The sequence below is a fragment of the Monodon monoceros genome, unplaced genomic scaffold, assembly GCF_005190385.1.
Source record: "Monodon monoceros isolate NGI ecotype Baffin Bay Population unplaced genomic scaffold, NGI_Narwhal_1 Super_Scaffold_4, whole genome shotgun sequence".
NCBI lineage: Eukaryota > Metazoa > Chordata > Mammalia > Artiodactyla > Monodontidae > Monodon > Monodon monoceros.
The window spans coordinates 52,082,444-52,109,914 of NW_021703781.1; the positions used below are offsets into that span (position 1 = coordinate 52,082,444).

At 39.0% G+C, this 27,471-nt stretch overlaps 1 protein-coding gene and 1 pseudogene across 3 annotated transcripts in view; both read right to left on the reverse strand.

Annotated features, from left to right (window-relative positions):
- The window catches only part of ARHGAP19 (Rho GTPase activating protein 19), a 61,491-nt gene that overhangs the window by 1,751 nt on the left and 32,269 nt on the right, over nt 1-27,471 (reverse strand). For 2 of the 3 annotated variants that reach the window (XM_029245817.1, XM_029245815.1), the window contains exons 7-13: nt 17,394-17,459; nt 15,947-16,138; nt 12,499-12,597; nt 8,393-8,503; nt 7,776-7,854; nt 6,696-6,714; nt 2,756-3,576 (exon numbers count right to left, since the gene is read on the reverse strand). In XM_029245817.1, the coding sequence (XP_029101650.1) occupies nt 6,701-6,714; nt 7,776-7,854; nt 8,393-8,503; nt 12,499-12,597; nt 15,947-16,138; nt 17,394-17,459 (561 nt within the window). In that variant the 3' untranslated portion in view covers nt 2,756-3,576; nt 6,696-6,700. Of the gene's footprint in view, nt 1-2,755; nt 3,577-6,695; nt 6,715-7,775; nt 7,855-8,392; nt 8,504-12,498; nt 12,598-15,946; nt 16,139-17,393; nt 17,460-27,471 lie in introns of those variants that run through there. The other variant, XM_029245816.1, reaches the window with a different exon arrangement.
- Nucleotides 10,788-11,503, reverse strand: LOC114908985 (annotated as a pseudogene).

Sequence of the window (27,471 nt, forward strand, 5' to 3'; positions counted from 1 at the left end):
TCTAGAGAAGTCATTCCTAAGATGGCTTCCCCAGTTATGCATGGCCACATAGCTAGTCACTCTGGGACCACAGGTTCTCCTAGAAAGCAGTGTTTTAAACCGTATCCTAACACAGGTTTCTGTGAGAAAAGCTGAACAGAAACATTGCTGTTCCAGAGGAGAGAATGGCCCTGCTCTGACACTCTGGAACCACTGGCTTTCTTACAAGCCAGCAAAACAGCCACCTCTGGAACACCCAGTGGTCAACAGTTAACCCTATACTACTCCATTTCCCAAGGGTACCGCCTCGTCATTCCTAACTCTGGAAAGACATTCAGGGTAACGAGCTTGTGGAGGATCAACTGCGGTTTCAGTTATGATCAGATACCACCTCCTTTAATATGTTTTGGCACTCAGGTACAATCAGTATCACCTAATCCTCTATTCACTGCTGCAATGGAGTCTTTCAAACCAGATTCATTGGTCCCAGTGCAAAAGTCAACCATTGTAAAAGGTTAGAAACTCCAGTGCCCATGGTTTTCACTGATTCAACCAGTATAGCTCGCCCAGTACAGATGTGAATCAAGGAAGTGGTCTGCATTTTTTATGCTTGAGCCCTCTGGCATAAATACACTGCCCCATATTGATATCACATCAAAACCCATTGCAACTGACCCCAGAAAGAAATGAAATTTTAAAAGCAACAAGAGGCATTTCCAAAGAGATTGTTCCAACACAAAAAATAAACATAGAAAACAGAGTTTTAAAATATTATAGATTTTAAAAATTGTTAAATACTGGCTCAAAAATATCTGCCCACCAAGTCAGAAGGGCAACAGTACCCTTCTGTTGCAAATGCTGAAGGGTTTTTGTTTTTGCAAAGATTCCACAGGATTAGAATAGTTACATATTATAAGGCAGAAGGTTACACTGTTTATTTCTCAAATTTGGATTCCAACTAGTTCACAGCTTCTGTTAAAAAAGAAAAAAGAAGGAAAAGACCTATCATACCCTTACAGCAAGGGAAATCATATTTAATAAATACTTTAATGAAACACACATACCCAAATACCCAAATAAACTGCCCAAGGGGGCAAGCTATATAAAAGCATGTGACAGACATCTCTCACCACCCCAGCCCTGGAACACGAACCTGGATCACCAGTTGCATTCAACCAAAGAAAGTCTCCTAAATCTCAGCTACCTCCCTTAAACAGAACCACAGAACAAACTCGATGACAAGGAGGTATCAGGTCACTGCTCTGCTCTCTCCACCTATGCCAGACCATGTTTAACAGACCACACCACTACGGAATGAGACACTTAGACAAATAAAGAAAGCAAGTATCAAGTTAAGGGAGAACACACTTTAGCCTAGGGGCTTCCCTGGTGGCACAGTGGTTGAGAGTCCGCCTGCCGATGCAGGGGACACAGGTTTGTGCCCCGGTGGGGGAAGATCCCACATGCCACGGAGCGGCTGGGCCCGTGAGCCATGGCCGCTGAGCCTGCGTGTCCGGAGCCTGTGCGCCGCAACAGGAGAGGCCACAACAGTGAGAGGCCTGCGTACCGAAAAAAATAAGAAGAACCCTACACAAATGAACTTGCTAATAAGTATTTTTAAGAATTATATAAAACTGCTCTAGAGAAAGGGGCTTCTGAGCAGTTTTATACTCCTAACCATCTATTGTTCACAATCTATCAAGTTGGACAGCCAAATTTTACATTTTTCTCTACTACTGCTGTTACAGCAGCAGAAGAAACAGAAAATACGGAAGCCAGGACTGACATCCGGATGCAAAACCAAACTGTGCTCCCCAGACTCATCTTTTGTTTCAGCAACAATACAGCATTTCAACTGTTTAAAAACAGGTCAGCAAGTCATGGTTTGCTGGGCAACTACCCCCCAACTGAGGCCTGACTCAGTTCCGGCACACAGGGTGAGAAAGGTTACACACCTAACAGAGCAGGCACAGACTAACATTCCCACCTGCCCTGCTGCTCTCTGGGCAGTGAGTTCTCACACTAGATCAGAGCCATGCCACTGCTCACCTCAAACACATGTGAACATCCCAACACGGTCAAAGCTCCAGCCCATCTCTGAACTACTCCCTATGCCCATCTTGACAAGGAGAGGGGTGGGCCAGCAGCCACCCTTGAACATGGGTGATAAACCACAACTGCTTCCAAATAAGAGCATTGTCTACTTTAAATCTCTCAGCCCCATGGAGACTGATGCTCACTTCCTCCCTCTGACTCCAGCTGGCTCTCAGGAGACGGTCCAGCCTGCACACCTGATCCCTTAGAAGGATGCAATATAATCCCACCCATCAAGAGTTGTCCTGGCCATAAAGCCAGCCCCATCCTAGTCCCTCTCCAGAGCTTCCACTACATACAGGAGTTTCAGCAAGTCTCAAGTAAGCTGTTGATGATATTCCTTGAGTCCCAGTGATTTGTCACAGAAGTACTGGCACCACACTGGCACCAGAGATGTTTTAGGCGAGAGGAAACTGAATGAAGGAAAGGAGTTCAGCAACCACACAACTATTTTTTTTGCGGTACGCAGGCCTCTCACTGTCGTGGCCTTTCCCGTTGCGGAGCACAGGCTCTAGACGCGCAGGCTCAGCGGCCATGGCTCACGGGCCCAGCCGCTCCGCGGCATGTGGGATCTTCCTGGACCGGGGCACGAACCCGCGTCCCCTGCATCGGCAGGCGGACTCTCAACCACTGCGCCACCAGGGAAGCCCCACACAACTATTTTGACATCACTGAGGAAAGGGGAAGAGAAGAAAGGAGAGAGAATGGAGGGAGGGAAGAAGGGCCACAGTTTAATATTATTTGTTTAAATATTGTATCATTCTGAATTTTCCTTTTTTGATACTGCAGGCCAAATACCTACAATCTCAGGCCCAAGAAATAATAAAAAAATTTCCAGGAAAGCTATAAATTCTTTGGACAAAAATAGGTATTGAGGAGTAAAGCCTCATAAGTTAAAGAGCTTTCCCAAAGCTTAAGGTGAAAAAGAGAGGAAAGACATCTGGCTTAGAGCCCATTTTGATTTTTTACCTTTTAAAATACACAAACAACAAATAAACAAGAAACAATAACCAAAACATCCCCCAAAACTATCGAAATAGAGAAAAGCCCAAGCTATCAGTTAAAAATAACATCAATCCACCAGGACTGACAGCACTTTTTAAAAAAATCACTGGCAGTTGAGCACAGATTTCAAATGTTTTAAAAATAGAATCTGCCTAAACAAATACATGGAATGAGCACAGGAGTCTGCCTGGTTCTACTCATTTACTGTGCTGTCTAAGCCGATTTGGCTGGTTAGTGGTTTCCCCATAACGTTTTTTTTAAAGAGAGAGAGAGAGTCGCTAGCACTGGTTCAGCAGGCAGAGTCTGTAGATGTCACCCACTGAGTGGGGCTAGAGGCGTCAGTCAAGTCACAGGATTAGTTGGCTTTCACAATTCAACATGCAGCAAGCAAGCTGCAAGTCCAAGCTTCTCTGTGAGCAGTAATGGCACCTGGCCCACAAAAGAGAAAATTCTGGGTGGACAACAGGAAACCTCTGGATCCTTCAGAGGAATCCTAGGCTGAAAGAGAAAAAGGAGCATTAAACACATTTATAAATATTTATTTCTGCAAACATTCCACCCAAAAGCTAGAGAAATCTATACTTATTTTCTAAACTGAGGGAGAATTGTTTACTCTCTACCAAGTACACATCACTTTGTCCTCTTGCTCTAATCTCAGTTCATTAAATCATCTTAATGGCAGTAACAGCTACCTGTACTAAGTGCATAATTTGTGCTAGGTGTTGCTCTGAGTTCTTTATGTATATTGCCTCATTTACCCTCACAACAACCTGTGCATGAGGTAATGCTCTTGCTAGTTTACAGGTGAAGAATGTGAAGCCTACACAAATAAACTTGCCCTAAGATATACAGCTATTAAGGCTGGGAACTGAGGTTAAGAATCCGCCTGCCAGTGCAGGGGACACGGGTTCGAGCCGTGGTCCGGTAAGGTCCCACATACCGCGGAGCAACTAAGCCTGTGCACCACAACTACTAAGCCTGCGCTCTAGAGCCCGCAAGCCACAACTACTGAGCCCACGTGCCACAAGTACTGAAGCCCGCGTGCCTAGAGCCCGTGCTCTGCAACAAGAGAAGCCACTATGATGAGAAGCCCGTGCACCGCAATGAAGAATAGCCCCGGCTCACCACAACTAGAGAAAGCCCGCGCACAGCAACGAAGACCCAACACAGCCAAAAATAAAAACAAATAAATAAATTTTTTTTTAATTTTTAATTTAAAAAAAAAGGCTAGGAACTGAACCCAAGCTTAACTGAATGCAAAGCTCATGTTCTTACCACCACTACACCTCACCAGCGAATGTTTACTAAATGCCTACTAGATGCAAGGCAGTCATTACTGGGGGGAAGAGAAGAAGACGGGGGCCACGAATATATTAAGTCTGGCCTTTGTCTTCCAGAAGAGAAACTAGCTACAGCGATAAGACAATACATGTGAAGCAAATATCTATGATAAATCACATTAAATGTCAACATTTCAGTAATGTCAATAAGAGTTCAAAGGAAAAGCTATATCTGTCTGGGTTAGCCAAAGAAGGTTTAGAAGAGGAGGTAGGGTTTAGGCTGGGCTTTGAACAATGGGTAAGATTCTGACTGCTGAAAATAATGCCCATTAATAAGTAGGTGCTGAATCAGCAGTTCTCATCAGGGAGTGATTTTGCCCCCTCCCATGAAGGGGACATTTGGAAATGTCTGGAGGCATTTTTGGTTGTCACAACTGGGGGAAGGGTGCTACTGGCATCTAGTGGGTAGAGACCAGGGATGCTAAATATCATACAATGCACAGGACAGCTCCCCACAACAAAGAATTATCTGACCTAAAATGTCGATAGTGCCACTTGAGAAACCCCATGCGAAATAAATGTCTTTGGGAGTACACTATTGATGATAATAAAATTGCATTATCTTCTTCAAAAAATACTTGTTCCTGGGCTTTCCTGGTGGCGCAGTGGTTGAGAATCCGCCTGCCAATGCAGGGGACACAGGTTCGATCCCTGGTCCAGGAAGATCCCACACGCCGCGGAGCAACTAAGCCTGTGCACCACAACTACTGAGCCTGCGCTCTAGAGCCCGTGAGCCACAACTACTGAGCCCACGTACTGAAACTACTGAAGCCTACGTGCCTAGAGCCCATGCTCTGCAACAAGAGAAGCCACCACAATGAGAAGCCCACGCACCACAATGAAGAGTAGCCCCCGCTCGCCGCAATTAGAGAAAGCCTGTGCACAGCAAGGAAGACCCAACACAGCCAAAAATAAATAAATAAAATAAATAACTTTTTTAAAAAAATACTTGCTCTTTTTATAAAATCACCATCAAAAAAATCTTGGATTGTATTCTTTATGTAAAACAAATAGATGGCAGGCACTTGGATCTCGGGGCTTGGAGACTGAACAGAGATATCAAACAGAACAGAACTGAGCTGCAGAAGGAGACCAAACTGCTAAGAGGGGGACAAGCAAGAGCAGGAACAAGCAGAGAATTTAAGACAGAGCACTGAAAAACATGAAGAGGTGGAGGGGGAGGCAGACAATAGTAAAGCACTGCAGAGATGAAAAAAATTAAAGAGGAAGGAGGAGAAGGAGAATAGTGTGAAGTCATGACAGCCACAGGTGTTCCTAGTTAGAGGAAGTGGGCAGGGAGAGGGTAACGTGAAAATGCCACTGCTTAATCCAGTGGGAGGTCATGCATTATCTGTGGGCCTCCACTTTTCTGAATCACTATCATTTTTAAGAATCTTATAAAAACTATATAATCTCTCCTCCAGAAAAATGTACATATGCACCTACACATAAAATTCCATCAACAATACCAGGAACTTTATTAGAGCCCTTAGCAAGTCCACAGTTAACAGGAAGAATCCTGCTCTAAAACGTCTTGGTAAAATATTAAACTGACTTTTTTTTTTTTTGGCTGCGTTGGGTCTTTGTTGCTGCACGCGGGCTTTCTCTAGTTGCAAGCAAGCAGCGGCTACTCTTCGTTGCAGTGCGCAGGCTTCTCATTGTGGTGGCTTGTTGCAGAGCATGGGCTCTAGGCATGCGGGCTCAGTAGTTGTGGCACACAGGCTCAGTAGTTGTGGCACACAGTCTTAGTTGCTCTGCGGTATGTGGGATCTTCCCAGACCAGGGCTCAAACCCGTGGATTCTCAACCACTGCACCACCAGGGAAGTCCTGACTTATTTTTTTAATGCATTTCTTTCTTCCAAAAGTAGAGCTGTCGACATAGAAAGACATTTCTTATCTTCAAAAATGAAAGCAAGAAAAGGTGTAATTGATACAATGTATCCTTCAAAAATAACTTATGCTGGGACTTCCCTGGTGGTTCAGTGGTTAAGAATCTGCCTGCCAATGCAGGAGACACAGATTTGAGCCCTGGTCCGGAAAGATCCCACATGCCGCAGAGCAACTAAGCCTGTGCGCCACAACTACTGAGCCCGTGTGCCTAGAGCCCGTGCTCCGCAACAAGAGAAGCCACTGCAATGAGAAGCCTGCGCACTGCAACGAACACCCAACGCAGCCAAAAATAAAAATAATAAAAATAAAAATAACTTATGCTTGGTTTTGACTTATGAAGATACAGGTAGAAATATTTAGACACAGAATCCAAACGCCAAACTTACCTCAATCAGACAGCCCAGCCTAGAAGCCAGAGGCAACAAGGAAAGAAAAGAGAGTTCAGATAATTCATTCAAGGATAAGTAAGAAGACCATACTGAAATCTAACTTCCTAGAAAAGAACAAAGATTTATCTATAAGGATTGGGCTTGTGTTCTCTTTCTATTGCTGATGTCTCAAATAGTAATTATGCTCAAATCTCTGGTAAAATGAGCATATCACACCAGAGATCGCTTCATCTGCAACACAAGCCTTATAAAACAAGACCAAGCCTCACCCAGTTTTCTTCAGTAACAATTACTACTACTTGTTAATGCTTTAACAATCACAATGTGCTTCCAAAACATAATTTCAATTGAGCCTCATAAGAAATCTGGGAAGTAGATATAACTATTATCCCCATTTGCAGAGGAAGAAGTAGGCTGAGAATGAGTGGTTTTCCCAGGCCAGAGGAATGATGCCTCAAATTAGGTCTAACTACAAATCCCCTGGCCTTTCCAGTTAGCCACATGGCTTCCTCAGAGGAAAGCACAGCAGCCACTGCACTTCACCAACTGAGCCTCCGACAATCAGCAGTCCCAGCACTAAATAATCCTTTTTACCCTAAACATCCTCAAAAACATGTTGTATGATATGATTTCCAGGGTCCTTCAGCATGAGCTGTTTATCTGGAAAGCTTTATTGAATAAACAAAGCTAAAGTCTGCGCAGAAAAGGAACATAACTGTTCCATGTTTACTGAACATCTTCTCAGCACTCCTGTACTTGGTTTCACAAGTTAGTTTACACTTGCTTTTAATTTGCTTAACAAGTATTCTTAAGATATTTTTCACGTGTCCCATCTGTCCAAGAATGCAGGGACCGTGTGGGTCTGTGTTCACAGCTCTGCCCCTCAGCACCTGGGACAGTGCTGAGTAGTTGCTCAATAACCATCTGCTAAATGAACTCAAGGGCAGGACCCAGCCTTATAATTTTTACATCTCTTCTGACTACAACCATACCACACTGGGGATTCAAAATATGCTACTGACTAGAGACAGAAAGGAACTACATTCATAAGACACACAGAATAAGTACAATTAGTACCTTTTTTCCCCTCTTTCTTCCCCTCAGACCATTTCAGTCTTGTTGGTGTCATCATGACAGCTGGAGAGCCAGAAAATAACTGTAACAAGAAAATTTTATAGTGGCTTAAATGTCCTAATGTCATTTCTATAGACAGACTTTACTAACAGAGGAATTATTTACTTTTTCAATTTCAATATGAAGAGTTTTACCAACGTATTTAGATCTCATTAATCTTAACTGTTTTATTTCTGGCTTAATGAAGTAACCATTCCTGGGATAACTTGAAGGACCACTCCACACGTACTGCAGTGCCGAGCAGGCCTGGCTCAAATGTTACCCACCCTGTGGAGTCTCCCAGTAAAAACTGCTCCCTCGAGCACTTTGTGTGTGGAGCTATTTCACTGCATTTGTCATTTCTGCTTATGGCTGGCTATATCTTCCTTGAACTCAAAATGTTTGTTGAATGAATCAATGAAAACCTACAGAAAGAAGTCAGCATAAATGAAAAGACTGGGGAAAAGGCATAGTTGAATATGGCCCAAAGAAACACAGTAAAACAGACGACAGTATATTAATTTTCTTCCTTTCTATAAATGAACACATACAAAGAGAAACTACAAAGAATAGTATCTTACTAAATTTATATTTTCTTTGCTGGCTCTCTTCAATTCATCAATGGCTACAGATTCTGGAGTAGGGTACTTGTTTTTCTTTTCTGACATCATCTGATTTCCCAGGACCTTCCGCTGATTTAGGAAGAGAAAATATTTGATTTATAAACATCTACAATATCTATATTATAATTATACTGGTCTTCAAAACTATAGTTTCTTAAGTTAAAAAAAATCTCAGCTCTTTGATAAATTCCCCCAGGCATCTTATACAAGAGAGGTCAAAGCATGTTACTAAAAAACCTGAGATCACTGCCTTTCTTTAGGTGATCACTATTCCTCTTTAAACCAATTAAAGGGCTGAAATGTTAAAAGCAACTTTATAGTTGATTTAAACCAACTAATACAGGCCAATTACAGTGCTCCTGAGGCCATAAAAGAAACACCAGTTACCTACCAGTATAATTTTTTCCCTAAAGACATATTGTCTCTGGCACCTTTTAAGAGTCCCCTCCTCCCCCTCCCCACTAAAAGACACTTACACTGGGTCCACTCAAAGATTCTGCTTCCCTGTCATGTCCTCCTCACACAGGATTGGAAAATTTGGAGAAATTCTCTAATAGTTTCTAGTACAGCCATAAAAGGGTACGGGCCTTCTTAAAAGGGTCACATGATTATACAGATATTCAGAGCAAGACTAAAAGCCCTTTCATCTCTGAACAGCTTAAAAGCTAATGTAACCTACTGTATCAGTTGACAGTGACAATTCTACCATCTTTGAAGAAATCTTTCTTTTTTCCCCTTAGAGAATAAATTTGAATTCCAAAAAAAGGAACATATCAAAACTAGAACATTAAACTTTAAAATATAAATATTAGTAGGCATATTCTGTAATAAATCATTTACATGAGACGAATTTTGGAGGAAAAAAAGTCTAGCCAAAAACAAAGTATCAAAGCAGGATAGAAATCAAACAGCTAAAACACAGAAGTGCTAGAAAAATAAGGCCAGTACATCTTCCTTTCAGAAGTCAGATATCACCTCAGAGTAAGCTGAACTGGGGATACCAGGAGCCACAGGACTAGCTATAAAATTCAGCTTCCAGTGAATTTTTTAACAGAAATTTCATTACTCCTTTGCTATCGAGCAGAAACCTGCATCTATTATTAGCTTGAAAGTCTCTTCATTTATAATGAAAACAGTTTACCCTTCTGTCCTATAAAACTTGCTAACATTGTGTTTAAAATTATTTTTCTAAAATGTTTTCTCCTGATACAATTATAAACTCTTTTATAACTCTAAAGTTCTAAATGCTCTGAAGAGGGCAGCTGCCAAGAGGATACTATATTTTTACATTTCAAGCAATAATTAGCAACACTTCTAGAACCAACTGCAGGAGAAGAGCTCACTATGAAGAGAAAACTATACCCATCTAACTTCAGTTAAAGAAACATGTTTGACTAACACACAGAGAAACACTTATTGGACTGTAACTTTTCTTGTTACCAATCATCTCTATGACAGGAAGTCAGAGGGAATGACAGACTTCCAAGTAAAATGAACCAAGGATGCTCATTTTACTTGCCACGTCTAAGCAGGTGAATACACTTTTGGGGTTCTAGCAAAGGGAATTTTTTTTAATTATGGTAAAATATACATAACATAAAGTTTATCATTTTAACCATTCTCTGGTGTACAGTTCAGTAGTGTAAAGTACAGTCATATTGCTGTGCAACCATCACCACATCCCAGAAATTTTTCATCTTCACAAACAGAAACTCTGTACCCATTGAACAATAATCCCAATTCCCCCCAGACCCTTAGTCCCTGACAACCACCATTCTACTTTCTGTTTCTATGGATTTGACTACTGTAGGTACCTCATATAAGTGGAATAATACAATATTTGTTCTTTTGTGACTGGCTTATTTCACTTAGCATGATGTTCTCAAGCTTAATCTATGTTGCAGCATGTGTCGGAACTTTCTTCTTTTTTAAGGCTGAGTACTGTTCCATTGTTCATATATACCACATTTTGTTTATCCATTCATCCATCAACGAACACTTGAGTGGCTTTCGCCTTTTGATTGTAAATAATGCCACTACAAACATGTATACAAATATCTGTTCATATCCTTACTTGGAATTGCTTGATTATATGGTAGTTCTATTTTTAGTTTTTGAGGAACTGCCATACTGTTTTCCATAGTGGTTGCACCATTTAACGTTCCCACCAACAGTACACAAGGGTTCCAATTTCTCCACATCCTTACCTTGCTATTTTCTGTTTTGTTGATAATAGCCATCCTAGTGAGTGTGAATTGTTATCTCATTGTGGTTTTCATTTGCAGTTCCTTAATGATAAGGGATATTGAGCGTTTTATCTTCTTCAGAAAAATGCCTATTTAAATCCTTTGCCTTTTTTTTTTTTTTCTTTTGGGCCATGCTGTGCAGCATGTGGGATCTCAGTTCCCTGACCAGAGATCAAACCCATGTCCCCTGCAGTGGAAGCGTGGAGTCTTAACCACTGGACCACCAGGGCAGTCCCTGCACATTTTTTTTTTTTAATCCACACTTTTATTTATTTACTTTTCAGTAAGTTTAAATCCTTGAAGGGTACAGCATCACATGGATTCTGTGTCCAATGGCCTTAGCAGGAAGGTTGCTTTGGAATTTGGCACAAACCATGCCACTGTTTCCATGAGCACGAGTTATCTTTCCCCAGATTACTCTGGTTTTGTTAGGTTTTCCACCAGGAGTTACTGTGTTGTTCTTTGCTTTGTACACGTAAGCACATCTCTTGACTAGATAGAATTCAGTTTCATCTCGAGCATATACACCTTCAATTTTCAGAAGAGCTGCGTGCTCCCTCTGGTTCCATAGATCCCGCTTATAGCCAGCAAAAATGGCCTTGGACCACAGCCTTCCAGACATATTTGTCATTTTAGAAGTCCTGTTCCCAGCAGGCCTCCACAGGGTCCAAGATGGCTGAAAAAAGCCCTGCACATTTTTTAATATGGATTGATTTTCTTTGCTGTTGTTGTAAGAGTTCTTTTTATATTCTGGATATTAACCGCTCATAAGATATATATTCTGCAAATATTTCCTCTCATTCTGTGAGTTGCCTTTTCACTCTTTTTGATGTCAAGCAAACCTAATGTCCCAAGGCTACTGGCCCCAGTGGATAGGATTGAGTGAATTCTAAACTGCTATTAATGATAATAACTACAACCAAAATTAGAGTAAGATGAAGTTGCAACTGCTAACAACTACAGTTTTAAAAATACACACACACATATATATATATATATATTACAAGGTATTTTTTTTTAAGAGCACAACTTTTAAGCAAAGATCTCCTTAATGTCGCTGGATTTATAAACGTTAATAATGTTAAACAATTTTAAAAAGAAAACTTGTAGAACGCAGAACAGTGCTAATCTCTCTCCAAATTAACTAGTTAGAACCTTGCCTTTGTTTATGCCTGGAAATTTGAACCCCATAATCAGCTATCTACTGCCACCTGCTGGCAATATTCCTTAACTACAAGTTCAGATCATCAATGAAGACTCAAATAAATTGAACCTACAGACAGCGATGGTAGCAACATCACAGAAGTACATATTGCATGTTTTAAAAACAAGATTTTTAAAGAATTTGAGACAAAGGAAGAGAACAAAACAACTGATCAAAATATTAAGCTCACAAAAATCTGAGTTACCTAAAACTCATTAGCCTATTAGAAAATCCATTTCCAGTCTCTGTCAACTTTCTCACTTTTCCATAACTTTAGCAAATTGCACAATGAAGTATGTAGCACAAAGCAGGTCATGAACCAAAAGAGATTCTCTACTCAGGGATGAGGACTCTGTCCTCAGCCCCAGAAGAGACAAAAGGACCTTTATTTCCTTTATCCCTTACTTCTCCAATCATAGAGCCCCTTCTCTGATTTGAAACACAGAAAAATGCTTTGAAAAATAAAAGCTTTTCCAAATTCTATTCTTTTCCCCTTACAAGTGAAGCCTTCATAGAATCCCAAAGAACAGAATAAAACTGTTTATGCATAAGAAGAGTCAGACTGTTAAATTTTCTCACGATCAATGCTGAAAATGACAGCACAGTGTACCTACCTTAATAAGGCCACTGAAGGACCGTGAACGGGCCCTCTTCTGCACCCGGAGGGTAGAAGGTTCTCGTCCTGGTGTTTGGGTCTCAGAATGCTTATTAAACTAGAAAACATAAAGAACATTTTGTTAGTAGTCTCCCATCAAGAGATAGCATTCTGTGACAATCAATAACTAAGTGGAAATACCCAGAAAAGCCCAGGAATAAGTGAATCTGTACATACATGGATTAGTAGGTTGGCAAGCAAATCACAAAGGCAAAAATTATGCCACCAAGAAGAAGTCAAAATGTATTAAACTAGCCTGAAGGTAAATTAAATTAAATTAAATAATACACACCCCAAAACAATCAAATTGGAATCAGATCAAGCTTCTGGAATCAGATCAAGCTTCTAGAATTAGATCTAACTACCAGTTTATAGCAAATACAGAGGACTAAGAAACATCTTAAGTAATACCACAGGGATGCAATCAGCAAAATCCAGACTGTGGGAGACAAAGAATCTGGTTTCTTTCACAAACAAAGTGCAAAGAGAGAGAGAGGATGGTTTATGTGTGTTTAAATGCAATGTGCTATCTGTATTGGATCCTAGAACAGAAAAAGATATTAGTGTTAAAACTGGTAAAATCTAAATAAAGCCTGTAATGTTACTAGTAATGTACTAATGTTAATTTATTAGTTTTGACAACGTTAGCATTAGGAGGAACTAGGTGAAGGATATGTGGGAATTCTGTACTTTCTTTGCAATTTTTCTCCCAACCTAAATTATTTCAAATTGAAAAGTTTATTCAAACAAACTTCAGCAATTTTTAGGGAGGAAAAAAATAGGAGGGGAAAGAAGGATGGACCTATATATTAAAAGAAACCTAGTAGCTGTAACAGCTCCAGAAAACGCATACCCTTTGGTCATGCCACTTCTAGGAAATAATCTGCAATGAGAATACTTATGAACAAATATGTATAAACTAAAAAATGACCTAATTTCTTTTTTTTTAAATTTATTTATTTTTGGCTGTGTTGGGTCTTCGCTGCAGCGCACGGGCTTCTCATTGCAGTGGCTTCTCTTGTTGCAGAGCACGGGCTCTAGGTGTGCGGGCTTCAATAGTTGTGGTGCACGGGCTTAGTTGCTCCACGGCATGTGGAATCTTCCCAGACCAGGGATTGAACCCGTGTCCCCTGCATTGGTAGGCGGATTCTTAACCACTGTGCGACCAAGGAAGTCCCCAAAATGACCTAATTTCCCCTAATATGTCCAGTAGAGGACAAACTGTATATATATATATCAGGTTATATACAATAAAATATATGCAACCATTAAAAATGTTTACAGTCTTTTAATGACATGGAAAATGCTCTGATATAATGTTATATGAAAAGGGCAGGATAGGGCTTCCCTGGTGGCGCAGTGGTTGAGAGTCCGCCTGCCGATGCAGGAGACACGGGTTTGTGCCCCGGTCCGGGAAGATCCCACATGCCGTGGAGCGGCTGCGCCCGTGAGCCATGGCCGCTGAGCCTGCGCATCCGGAGCCTGTGCTCTGCAACGGGAGAGGCCACAGCAGTGAGATGACCGCGTACCGCAAAAAAAAAAAAGGGTAGGATATTTTAAAAACTGCATATGTATTATGATCTCAATAAACAAAAAAAATATGAAATACATATTCATGGAAAGAAATACAAGAAGGAAATACTCCAAGATGTTATCAGTGGTTATCCTGGATGATAACAGGTGATTTTTAATTTCTTCTTGACACTCTTCTGGAGGTTTCGATGTTTCTGTAGTGAGTACTCATTATTTTTATAATCATGGAGAATAAATTATGTATAATCATCAAGAACAGTAAAAGTATAGTTTCTTCAAAAATAAATGGCAATATTTTAAATGTATGTGAGGAGTTTGTAAGCATGCATGAGAAAATGCTTAGGCTGTAATGTTTAATGAAAAAGGGAGAAATAAAAGAAAGTATATGGTATGATCATAACTACGTCAAAATATTGCCTTGGCCAAAAAGTTCGTTCAGGTTTTTCCGTATGGAAAAAAAACTTTTTCCATATTCCAAAATATTGCATTGGCCAACTAACTTTTTTGTCCAACCCAATATATCCACAGGAAAAAGACTGAAAGAAATACCCAATATGTAAGCACTGCTAGGATGAGTGATTTATTTTCTTTTAATCCTTCTCTATAATTTCCTATTTTTCTAAAAAGAGCAAAACTAATGTTTTTTCCTTTGTATAATCTTTAACCCTCAGTGTTCTTGATGAGGGAAGTCATTTACACCTGTCCTACCTGAATTACTGGCTTAGTTTCTACCAAGAATTAAATCACTACACTGCTTTAAATCTGTTAATACTACTTGGCCAACACCCTCTAAAATTCCAGTCATAGCACAGTTTGCTAGATCTCAAAGTAACTTCAAAGAGAGTGACAAAGGGAATTCCCTGGTGGTCCAGTGGGTAAGACTCCGTGCTCCCAATGCAGGGGGCCCAGGTTCAATCCCTGGTCGGGGAACTAGATCCCACATGCATGCCGCAACTAAGAAGCCCACATGCTGCAACTAAGACCCAGTGCAGCCTAAATAAATAAATATTAAAAAAACAAAACAAAGAGAGTGACAGAAAATTTCTCTTAAAGGACTTTGTCAATTGTTAAGAACAGCTCAGTTCAACATTTCTAAGCACTTGTTTCTGTCTGGCCCCATGCTTGAGGTTAGATATAAAAAAATAAATAAAAACACAGACATCCCTCAAGAAAGTTCCAGTCGAATAAGAAGTAAGAGGCTGACCTTGCCTGTTTAGCTAAAATTCAAGAGGGGCTGAGACAAAATAAATTTCCTGAGAAAGAAACTAACCAAGTCATCAATATTTACTCAAGCTATACTTTGAGTCTCAAGATAGCAAATGAGAGACCTAATTTTGCTCCCATAGCTCCAAAAAAAACAAACTCAGCCACTAGAATTCCTATTTCTAGTATCACACTAGGCCCTTGATTTAGTGTTTTCTAACTGCAAACAATGTCACTAGTAAGAACTACCACTTTTTCTCTGCTATGGCAGCCACTTTACATAGATTCTTTCTAATCTTTACAACCATGAAACATGGGCATTCCAATTACCATTTTACAAACAAGAAAACTGAAATTCAGCAAGATTAAGTTATTTGCCAAGAAAATATGAAGGGTTTAAATGTCATACATGACCAAATTAGAGAAACTAACCACATTGGATCCTTCTGCTTACTCTAGAAATCCAAGAGCCTCCACCCCTTTCTCTAGTGGGGCAATAGTACAGAGATCACCACTGAGGTTCCATAGACAAGTTTGCTTTCTTGGCTAAACCAAAGCTTGGACCAGTAAGAGACAAAAATTAAATGAAATTCTTAATAATATTCCCTAGTGATTCTACAAGCAAAAATCACATTCCTAAAGCCCCGTCACTGTCTCCCTGCATTTGGCACCTGTCTGATAAGCTGTTTCTTCTTTGCCGACTCTGGCATATTGTGAACATGTTGGAACAATTCTCTTAGTGCCTCTCCTGTACGCTGCTGGGTCTCCTCCTGATGAAGGCAGGAATCTCGCCGGTTCCATTTCTGAGATCTTGTCACTTGGAAGGAGCTGGTATGACACGAAGCTATCAGATCAAGATCATCCTATGGAAAATTTAAAAGAAAAGTGAATTAATATATCCTGCCAGCTTTGTTTCCAGATTCCCACCACACTGGAACAAAAAAAGGGGAAATGTGGGAAACAAGGTATATACTCTTACATGTAGGAACGAGAAAAATCTAAATACTATCATCAGATAAGGAGAAACCTACAATTATAGACTATATCAACAGCCCATTCCCATGACCTGCCCAGAAAACCTAAATTCATTTAGAATATTGTCACCAAAAATTATATTTATATAATAGTCCAGTTTTCAGAGCATCCTTTAATCTCACGTAATTTTCATTGGTATCCTATGAGTTAAGCAGTGAAAGTATATTACTCCCATTTCATTGAAGAAGAAATTGAAGTTAAGCTATAAGTTTAAAATCATCTAAAAAATCATCTAGATACTAACGTGACAGACCCATCTTAGAGACCAAGTACACTGGTTCTTGGCTGGTGCTCACATGACAATATGTGATAACTACACAGCAGTGGTAGAGGAACAAAAACAACTCTCTAAGAAAAACCATACTCCAGTTAAACTAGCTGAAATAAAATACTGTTTTCCTGGTCACACCAAATATTTGCTGAATGAGAGGTAGAAACCAACAGGAGCAGAAAAAAAAGCATAAGATGACAGCTTAAGTTTCTAATCAAGACAGACTAAAAAAAAAATCATCAAAAAGTGCTTGTGATGTTTTTTTAAACTTCTCACTTTTAAAACTCAATAATCATGTAATCTTGTTAATTAATAAGCATCACACATTTGCTTTCTAAAGCTCATAAGGTCTCAAGTCTTCTAGACATTTCAGAGTGTTACCTTACCACCAAACTTGAAAGAATGTATTACATAAAACTACTTTCATAACTAAAAATATTTAATACATTTGCTATTTACAGACTGTTTTTTTCAACTATAACACATTTTATTTTCTTATGTCTTTACTTTGATTTCATACTTTGTTTTAAAACTCCACTAATTTGGGCTTCCCTGGTGGCGCAGTGGTTGACAGTCCGCCTGCCGATGCAGGGGACATGGGTTAGTGCCCCAATCCGGGAAGATCCCACATGCCGCAGAGTGGCTAGGCCCGTGAGCCACGGCCGCTGAGCCTGCACGTCCGGAGCCTGTGCTCCACAACGGGAGAGGCCACAACAGTGAGAGGCCCGCGTACCGCAAAAAAAAAAAAAAAACTCCACTAATCTTAACTAGCTCTCTCCTTGTTTGGGCTAAGAGCAAATTCCTATTCTTACCTTTGATGCTTGCGTTCTAGAACCCAAATAGTTCAATCTGGCACATTCCCGAATATAAGCAGGAGCCTGGGCAGGATATAAAAGAAAAACAAGAACAAATGGTTAGCAGAATCTAAAATTCTTTCAGGTCATAAGGACAGGGGTTCTTAAAATGATCTGACTGGCAGATTACTCTGGAAAAACAAAAGATCCTCAAAATACCCTATTTCATAGTTTCCTTTTTCTTGCCACCAAAAAGATAGCTCAACAAATCCAACAGGAAAACTGTGACAAGACACTACTGTAGTTTTAAAAATCATATATGGCATATGTGTGTGTATATATATAATTTTTTCAAATTAGCCACAACAGACATTTGTAGTAATGTTTATATTTGACAGAAACTACCCCCAAATCCTTACAAATTTCAAGTGGTCCCTAAATCACATTTTAGAATCACTGTATAGAAAATACCATTTAGAATTACTATGGAGTAACAACAGACAAGGAGGAATTTAGCTTATTGGTATATTACCCGGAATCCTGTGATAAGTATCCTGATACAGTCCTAGTAGAAGTGTAAATAATGCAACCACTATGAAAGAGAATTTGGCAGCATCTAAAAAAATTACATTTTCATTTACCCTTTAAACCAGAAATTTCACTTCTGAAAATCTATCCTGAAGATATTACTCCAGAAATACAAAACATACTTGCATAAGATTAATCAAAATATTAGACACAACCGAAATGTCTATTAATAGGAGGATGGTTAAATAAACTTTTATACATCCATACAACAGAGTACTATGCAGTTATTAAAAATGAGAGAAGGGAGGGAGGGAAGAAACACTTTACGAACTGATATGAGTGATTTCCAGGATCTGCTGTTGAGTGAGAAAAGTTACAGAGCAGTGTATGAAGCACTTGTGTAAGGAAGAAGAGGAAATAAAAATATACACACATATACACAATAATTTGTTTTTACAAAAAGAAACACAAAGAAAACACTAAGAGAATAAACCAGAAAACAATGAAAATGGTTAGGGAAAGGACTGAAATTTCTCTAAATATACCTTTTTGTGTAGTTTTGACTTTTTAACCATATAAATATACCAGAGGTTCAAAAAATAAAATTAAACCCAAAAGGAAAAGAGGCAAACACTAAACCTGTACAACAACAACAAAAAAATATATCTGCGTATCAAATTGAAAAAAAAAAAAAGGGACTTCCCTGGTGGTCCAGTGGCTAAGACGCCATGCTCCCAATGCAGGGGGCCAGGTTCAATCCCTAGTCAGCAAACTAGATCCCACATGCCAAAACTAAGAGTTCGCATGCCGCAATTAAAGATCTCACATGCTGCAACTAAAGATCCCGCATGCTGCAATGACGTTCCCGCATGTCATAACTAAGATCTGGCACAGCCAAATAAGTAAATAAATATGTTTTTTTAAATGATAACATAAGCACAGAGAAAGGAATTATTCCACCTCACTTTTGAAAACTGTATTCTGACTATACAACCTTAGTGAGATATATTCAAGGGAAAAGGACCTGTAAGGAAATCCTAAACTTCCATCAACAGATTTACAGAAGTTTATTGTTAGTAGTAATAGTTGTATTATTTTGAAATTAATTTATTATATTGTAGGATAAAGCAACTAACATATATAAATGCTATTAAAATCTGGAATTTACAATGTAAAAATTTACATTTATACAAATATAAAGTAAAAGAAGTCAAGAAAAAGCTCTGTAGTGTTAAATTATACTCCAATAAACATGTAAAAAAAAATCCTCTGAACAACTATTTTAATCCTCTATTTTACTTTGAGGAAGATATGAAATTATTTTTTAGGATGTCTCAAATAGAGGGAAAAAAAGAAACCCTGATAAAGATTGAAGATGTATCTAAAACTACTGTCTCCATCAACAAAATCCACGTAAATACCTAAAATTCAGTGGAATAGCCAGTACATACCTAATTCACAGCCTGGAACTTCTGAATAGATCTGACCAATATATTTTTTTAAAAAACCTTCAAAACTATGTCAACAAATCCTGTTAATGTCTTGAAAATCAGAGTCCTGCTGTCAAGTCTCTTAAGCTATCCCTTATCTCTTTCCACTCAGCCTAGTGTCAAATATAGATGAGAGAAACATAGTCATTGCTACTAGCCTAAGCACATGTACTTTCTCTTCACAAATGGTATGTAATTATTTTGAGCTTAAAATAAATGAATAACAATATTATTTTTAAAATTTTTTAAAAATCTGAATTGGAAATACTAATATGAACTAATGATTTCTTTTTAAAAAAATTTTAATTCTATTCCTTGCCCTCAAAGAGTCTAGAAGCAATGACACCCAAGAAACAATCAGTACATATGCCCAGTGTCAGTGGAAGAAACTAGGGCTCCCTGAAGAAAATAATTGATTCCAGGCCCAGGGTAGAGCAAGTATAAAGTAAGCTGGGGACATTTATGCCAGGATGGAAACACTCAAAGACTAATGGAGTCCTGTCAAAAAGACACAGCAGGAAGCAGCTTACAAGGACTATCACAGGCCAAATTTGGTACAATTTGAATATCAAAATTAACAACTGAAATTGACTAACACTTTGAATAACTAAAAATCCATGAGTCTACAGAGACTCATAATAAAAGAGACTAAGAGAGAGAAGGAAAGCTCTTCTCCAAAGAAGAAAGTCAGCTAATAAAGATTAATAATATAATTAGAAAATCACTGTTTTGTGATACACAATATAGTTATACTGTCCAGCAGGATTATCAGTGGATGCTAAACCATTATATTAGTTAATTGCCCTGCAGGTTACTTACTACTTGCAAAGGGGAAAATGTACCTTTATAATTGAGAGATGTGGCAAGTAGCAAAATTAGCATTACTGAGAGAAAGACAATCTACATTCTGTGCCTCCTAATGTGATGCAATATGATGTATACAAACATCACCTATGAATCTTTGCCAAAAATGCTTAACCTGAATCTAATCAAGCCTCTAAACCTAACTTGTGGTTTATAGGAACTACATAGAAAGGGATAAAGGAACAGGTTAAATAACCTTGAAAAAACAGTAAGACAAATTTAAAATGTGGAATATTCTACAATAGGCCTGAATGCTTCAACAAATCAATGACATGAAGATAAAGGGTAGTAATTATTCCAGATTAAAAGTGATATAATAATCAAAAGCAACACATAAGCCTTGATCAGTTTATGTTTTGTTTTGGTTTTTTACATCTTTATTGGAACATAATTGCTTTACAATGGTGTGTTAGTTTCTGCTGTACAACAAAGTAAATCAGCTATATGTACCCATATATCCCCATATCTCCTCCCTCTTGCATCTCCCTCCCACCCTCCCTATCCCACCCCTCTAGGTAGTCACAAGGCACCGAGCTGATCTCCCTGGGCTATGCGGCTGCTTCCCACTAGCTATCTATTTTACATTTGGTAGTGTATATATGTCAAGTTTATGTTTTTTATATATTTTTAAATAAATTTATTTATTTATTTTGGCTGCATTGGGTCTTCGTTGCTGTGCACAGGCTTTCTCTAGTTGCGGCGTGTGGGCTTTCTCTAGTTGCGGCGAGTGGCGGCTACTTTTTGTTGCAGTGAGCGGGCTTCTCAATGCTATGGCTTCTCTTGTTGTGGAGCACGGGCTCTGGGCGCGCGGGCTTCAGTAATTGTGGCACGCAGGCTCAGTAGTTATGGCTCGCAGGCTCTAGAGTGCAGACTCAGTAGTTGTGGCGCACGGGCTTAGTTACTCTGCAGCGTGTGGGATCTTACTGGACCAGGGCTCAAACCCGTGTCCCCTGCATTGGCGGGTGGATTCTTAACCACTGTGCCACCAGGGAAGTCCAAGTTTACATTTTTTAAAAAAGCAGCTATGAAATACATTCTTAGGACAACTGGGGAATTTAAATATGAACTGAATATTAGCTGATATGAAATTCTTGTAAATCTTCTTAGATGTGATAACAATACTGTGACTGTTAGGAGAATATTCGTATTCTTAGGAGACGCATGCTTAAGTATTAAAGGACAAACTATCATGATATCAGTGGTTCAGGCAAAAAAAAAAAAAAAAAGCATGAATATATAGAGGACTTCCCTGGTGGTGCAGTGGTTAAGAATCCACCTGCTGACACAGGGGCACATGTTTGAGCCCTGGCCCAGGAGGATCCCACATGCCACGGAGCAACTAAGCCTGTGCACCACAACTACTGAGCCTACACTCTAGAGCCTGTGAGCAGCAACTACTGAGCCCGCGTGCCTGGAGCCCATGTTCCGCAACAAGAGAAGCCACTGCAATGAGTAGCCCACGCACGGCAATGAGAAGCAGTCCCCGCTCGCCGCAGCTAGAGAAAGCCTGCACGTAGCAACGAAGACCCAACGCAGCAAAATCAATCAATCAATAAATTAATTAATTAATTTAAAAAAATATATATATATATAGAGAGAGAGATAAAGCAAATATGGCAAGTGGTGACATTTGTTGAATCTGAGAGTTATCTGTTTCACTATTTCAACTTTTCTCTATATTTGAAAAACTTCACAAAGAAGTTTTCAAAAAAGAGTCTCATGACAAAGACATTATGCTATATATAGTTTAATTTTTACCTTGGTAAATTATAAAGCAGAGCCAAAGGAAATTTCCTCCAAACAAGAATATGACAGCCCACATCACCTATTCTATAACTTCATTTAAAAACAAAACAAAAAAAAAAACCTCTGCCCCAAAAAGATACTATGAGCTGAAGGGATACTCAGAAAGGGAGCCAGAAGCAGACAGGTTTAAATGAAAATCTGAGGGTCCGAGGTATTTTACAGTTCATAAGACTTCCCAGATAAAATGGGAATTGGCCTCAACTATATATACGTCATAATTCCCTAGGAAAAGATGTGGTGACTCCTATTGAAAAGAGAGAAAACCAGACTAGGTCAGATGGACTGATAATAGTAGAGGATAGAACTATAAATAGTTAGGAATAATTTTAGAGAAAAAAAATTCAAAGAACACAGAATGAGGCAACATAGAATCTGAGGATTAGGAGGTAAACTGTCCACCCAAGGAAACCTGAGAACAAGAAAAAGACAACAAAGGGACTTCCCTGGTGGTCCAGTGGGTAAGACTCCACGCTCCCAATGCAGGGGACCCAGGTTGGATCCCTGGTCAGGGAACTAGATCCTGCATGCATGCCGCAACTAAGAGTCCGCATGCTACAACTAAGAAGCCCACACACCACAACTAAGAAGCCCGCATGCCGCAACTAAAAGATCCCACACGTGGCAACGAAGATCCTGAGTGCCGCAACTAAGACCCGGCGCAGCCTAAGTAAATAAATGAATAATTTTTTTTTAATTTATTAAAATAAAAAGGAAGACAACAAAGCACAAGAAGAACAAATCTGGGGTAAAGTTGGACCTCAGAATAAGTATAGAGCACACAGAACAATCAACAATTTTTCATCCAGGAACAGCTCAGGGAAGAACCTACTCAGCCAAAGTGGTGAAGCAGATGCCCACAAGGACAATGATTCTGACTCAAATCCAAAGAGAAAAGTCCTGAGACTAAAATAAATCTCAAAAAAAAAAAAAAAAAAAAAAAGACATTCTTTGTCTCCTTTAGAGATAAACAGAGGCTCAAAGAGTGCTCACACTAGCCTGGAAACGAAGGTAAATAGCAAATAAGAATCAAAACCCCAAGGATGAGGAGCTAAAAGAGGGATCTATGGAAGAGAAAGGAAGAGTAAAAATAGAGAATGTCTGAAAGAAACTAATAATTAGAACTTGTACCAAGCCAAATTACATCTAGGAGACTGTACTCATGTTTTATCTCTAAGGTTTGTACAATCTGTATTCTCAAGATCCTCCACAGTGATATGTTATCTGACATAGTAAAAGGGACTTTGCTGGTGTGATTAAGTTAAAGACCTTGCAATGGGGAGAGTATCCTAGGCTATCCAGGCAGGTCCACTATAATCACATGGGTCCTTAGAAGCAGAGAACCTTTCCCAGCTGTGGTTAGAAGGAAACATCACTATGGAAGAAGGATCAGAAAGACACAACATTGCTAGCCTTGAAGATGGAGGTAGGGGACTATGATCCAAGGAATGTGGGCAACCTGTAGAAGTTGGAAAAGGCAAGTAAACGGATTTTCCCCTAGAACATCCAGAAAGGATTGCATCCCTGCCAACACCTTAATTTTAGCCCAGTGAGACTCATGTCAGACTTCTGACCTACAGAACTGTAAGATAACAAATTTGTGTTGTTTTAAGTCACTTTAAAAAAATCCTTCACAGTGAAGTACAACTTCATTGCATATTTGAATTGTACTGGACAATGAGCAAGAGAGAATGGGCTCTACAGGTAAACAGATCAGAAGGTGGAAAAGCTAGAAACCATGAGATTCAATAAGATCTCTGAGAACCCACCTCTCTTTCAACTTGTGAGTGGTGGGCTATGAAAAGTTAATCTCATATCAGTGGTAACAAGAGAACTCAACAGAAGGAGAGTTCTATTAGGAACTGCACCTAGAAATTCCCCATCTTGATTCACAACTACTGTCAGTTAATTGCACTCTCCGTACACACAACTCCTCTCAACTTATTCCTATAAATCCATGCTTTGGAACTAGCTCTTCCCCTAAATGAGAAGTATATAAAGAACTGGTTTTAAAGATCTTTGTTCATCATTAAAAACCATTCTTTCTCCTGTTGTCCTATGTCTACTGCTCTAATTCACTTACCTAGATCTTGATTCTAATTGACCATGATCTTTGACTTCAGCACCTAAGCCCCAGATACATCCCTGACCCTTTGTTTTACAGCCTACTAAATCAAAGATTCTGATCTGTCATTTCTAAACTCTGGACATTGGATCACTTGCCATCCTGTAGTGGGTAAATCCTACGGTGGCCTCCATGTTCACATTCTGCATAATTCCCTCTTCCTGAGTGTGAATGGACTTGTGACTTGTTTCTAACCAACAGAATATTGATGACTGAATGTTGCTCCTGTGATGATCAGGTTATATAATATGCTAAAGTGATGGGATGGCATAACTGTGATTAAATTATGATATATACATTTATAATACATTATATATATAAAATATGTATTATATATAAGATATATATAAAATATATCTTCATCTGAATCTTGTTAGCACATACTAGAGAGACTCTCCTGTTGGCCTTGCAGAATCAAGCTACTATAAAGTAAGAAGAGAGACAAATTGAAGGAAAAACTATGTTAAACAAAAAGGAACCAAAACTAGCCAGAGCAACTAGGCAAGAAAAAGAAATAAAAGAGAGCCAAATTGGAAAGGAGTAACATTATCTCTGTTCATAGATGATATGATCTTATATGTAGAAAACTCTAAAGATTTCAAAGAAAAATTGTTAGAACTGATAAACAAATTCAGCAAAGTAGCAGGATACAAAGTCAACACACAAAAATCAGTTGTATTTCTATACACTAACAATGAACAATCCAAAAAGGAAATTAAGAAAACAATTACATTTACAATAGCATCAAAAAGAATAAAATACTTAGGAATTAACTTAACCAAGGAGATGAAAGATTTGTACAATGAAAACTACAAAACATTGCCGAAAAAAATTAAAGTCAACATAAATAAATGGAAAGACATCCCCTGTTCATGGATTGGAAGACTTAATACTGTTAAAATGTCAATACTACCCAAAATAATCTACTGCAATCCCTATCAAAATTCCAACGACAGTTTTTGTAGAAATAGAAAAATTGGGACATCCCTGGTGGCGCAATAGTTAAGAATCCGCCTGCCAATGCAGGGGACACAGGTTTGAGCCCTGGTCCCGGAAGATCCCACATGCTGTGGAGCAACTAAGACCATGCACCAAAACTACTGAGCCTGCACTCTAGAGCCTGCAAGCCACAACTATGGAGCCCACATGTCACAACTACTGAAGCCCGAGCACCTAGAGCCTGTGCTCCGCAACAAGAGAAGCCACCACAATGAGAAGCCCACGCACCGCAACCAAGAGTAGTCCCCGCTTGCTGCAACTAGAGAAAGCCCACACACAGCAACAAAGACCCAACGCAGCCAAAAATAAATAAATATATAAATAAATTTATATATTAAAAAAAAGGAAATAGAAAAATCCATCCTAAAATTCATATGGAATCTCAATGGACCCCCAATAGCTAAAACAATCTTGAAAAAGAACAATGCTAGAGGACTCACATTTCCTCATTTCAAAACTTACTACAAAGCTACAGTAATCAAAACAGTATGGTACTGGCATAAAGCTAAACATATAGACCAACTGAATAGAATAGAGTCCAGAGATAAACCCTCAAATATACGGATTTTCAACAAGAGTGGCAAGACTATTCAATGGGGAAAGGACAGTTTTTTCAAAAATGATGTTGGTAAAACTGGATATCCACATGCAAAAGAATGAAGTTGGACCACTACCTAATACCATATACAAAAATTACCCAGAATAGATAAATGTAAGATGTTAAACAATAAAACTCTTAAAAGAAAGTAAAGGGCAAAGGCTTCACAGCATTGGATTTGGCAATGATTTCTTGCATATGACACCAAAGGCACAGGCAACAAAAGAAAAAAATAGACAAATGGGACTTCATAAAAATTTTAAAATTTTCTGCAGCAAGACACTATCAACAGAGTAAAAGGCAATCCACAGAATGGGAGGAAATACTTGCACATCATAAATCTGATAAGGGATTAATATCTAGAATATATAAAGAACACCTGCAACTCAATAACAAAAAAGCAAACAACCCAATTCAAACATGGGTGGGAATTCCCTGCCGGTCCAGTGGTTAGGACTTGGTGCTTTCACTGCTGTGGCCTGGGTTCAATCCCTGGTCAGGGGACTAAGATCCCACAAGCCGCATGGTGCAGCCAAAAAAAAAAAAACGGGCGAAGGACTTGAATAGACATTTCTCCAAAGAAGATACGCAAATAAGCAACAAGCACATGAAAAGATGTTCAACATCACATCACTAATCATTAGGGAAATGCAAATTGAAACTACAATGAGTTACCACCTCACAACCATTAACACAGCTATAATCAAAAAAATCCCCAAAACAAAGTAACAAGTGTTGGTGAGGATGCAAAGTAATGGGAACCCTTGTGCCTTGTTGGTGAGAAGGTAAAATGTAAGCATTATAGCAACTATGGAAAACAGTATGGCAGTTCTGTTAGAATTACCATATGATCCAGCAATTCCACTTCTGGGTATAGAGTCATACCTCAGGATCCAAGGTTACTGGTTCCAGGATTTCCCCATGGATACCAAAATCCACAGATACTCAAGTCCCTTATATAAAATGGCACAGTATCTGCATATAACCTATACACATCTTCCTGTATACTTTAAATCATCTGTAGATTACTTATAATACCTAATACAATGTAAATGCTATGTAAATAGTTGTAAATACAATGTAAGTGATATATAAATAGTTGCTGGTGTGCAGCAAATTCAAGTTTTGCTTTTTGGAACTTTCTAGAATTTTTTTTCCAAATATTTTTAATCTGCCATTGGTTGAATCTGTGGATGGGGAACCCACAGATACAGAGAGCCAACTATATACCCAAAAGAATTAAAAACAGAGTCTAGAAGACATATTGTATGTCCATGTTCAAAGAAGCATTATTCACAAGCACTAAATGTGGAGGCAACCCAAGTGTCCTCAACAGATGAATGGATAAGCAAAATGTGGTATATACAGTGAATGAAATGTCAGCCTTAAAAAGGAAGGAAATCCTGACAAATGCTACAACATAGATGAACCTTGAAGACATTATGCTAAAGGAAATAAGCCAATCACTAAAATTGATTGATTCTACTTTTATGACATACTTAAAGTGGTCAAAATCGTACAGACAGAAAGTAGAATGGTGGTTGCCAGGGCCAAGGGGAAGGGATGAATGGGGAGTTATGTTTAATGGGGATAGCGTTTCAGTTTTGCAAGATGAAAAGAGTTCTGGTGATGGATGGTGGTGATGGTTTACATAATAATATGAATGTAATTAATGCCACTGGCCTGTAC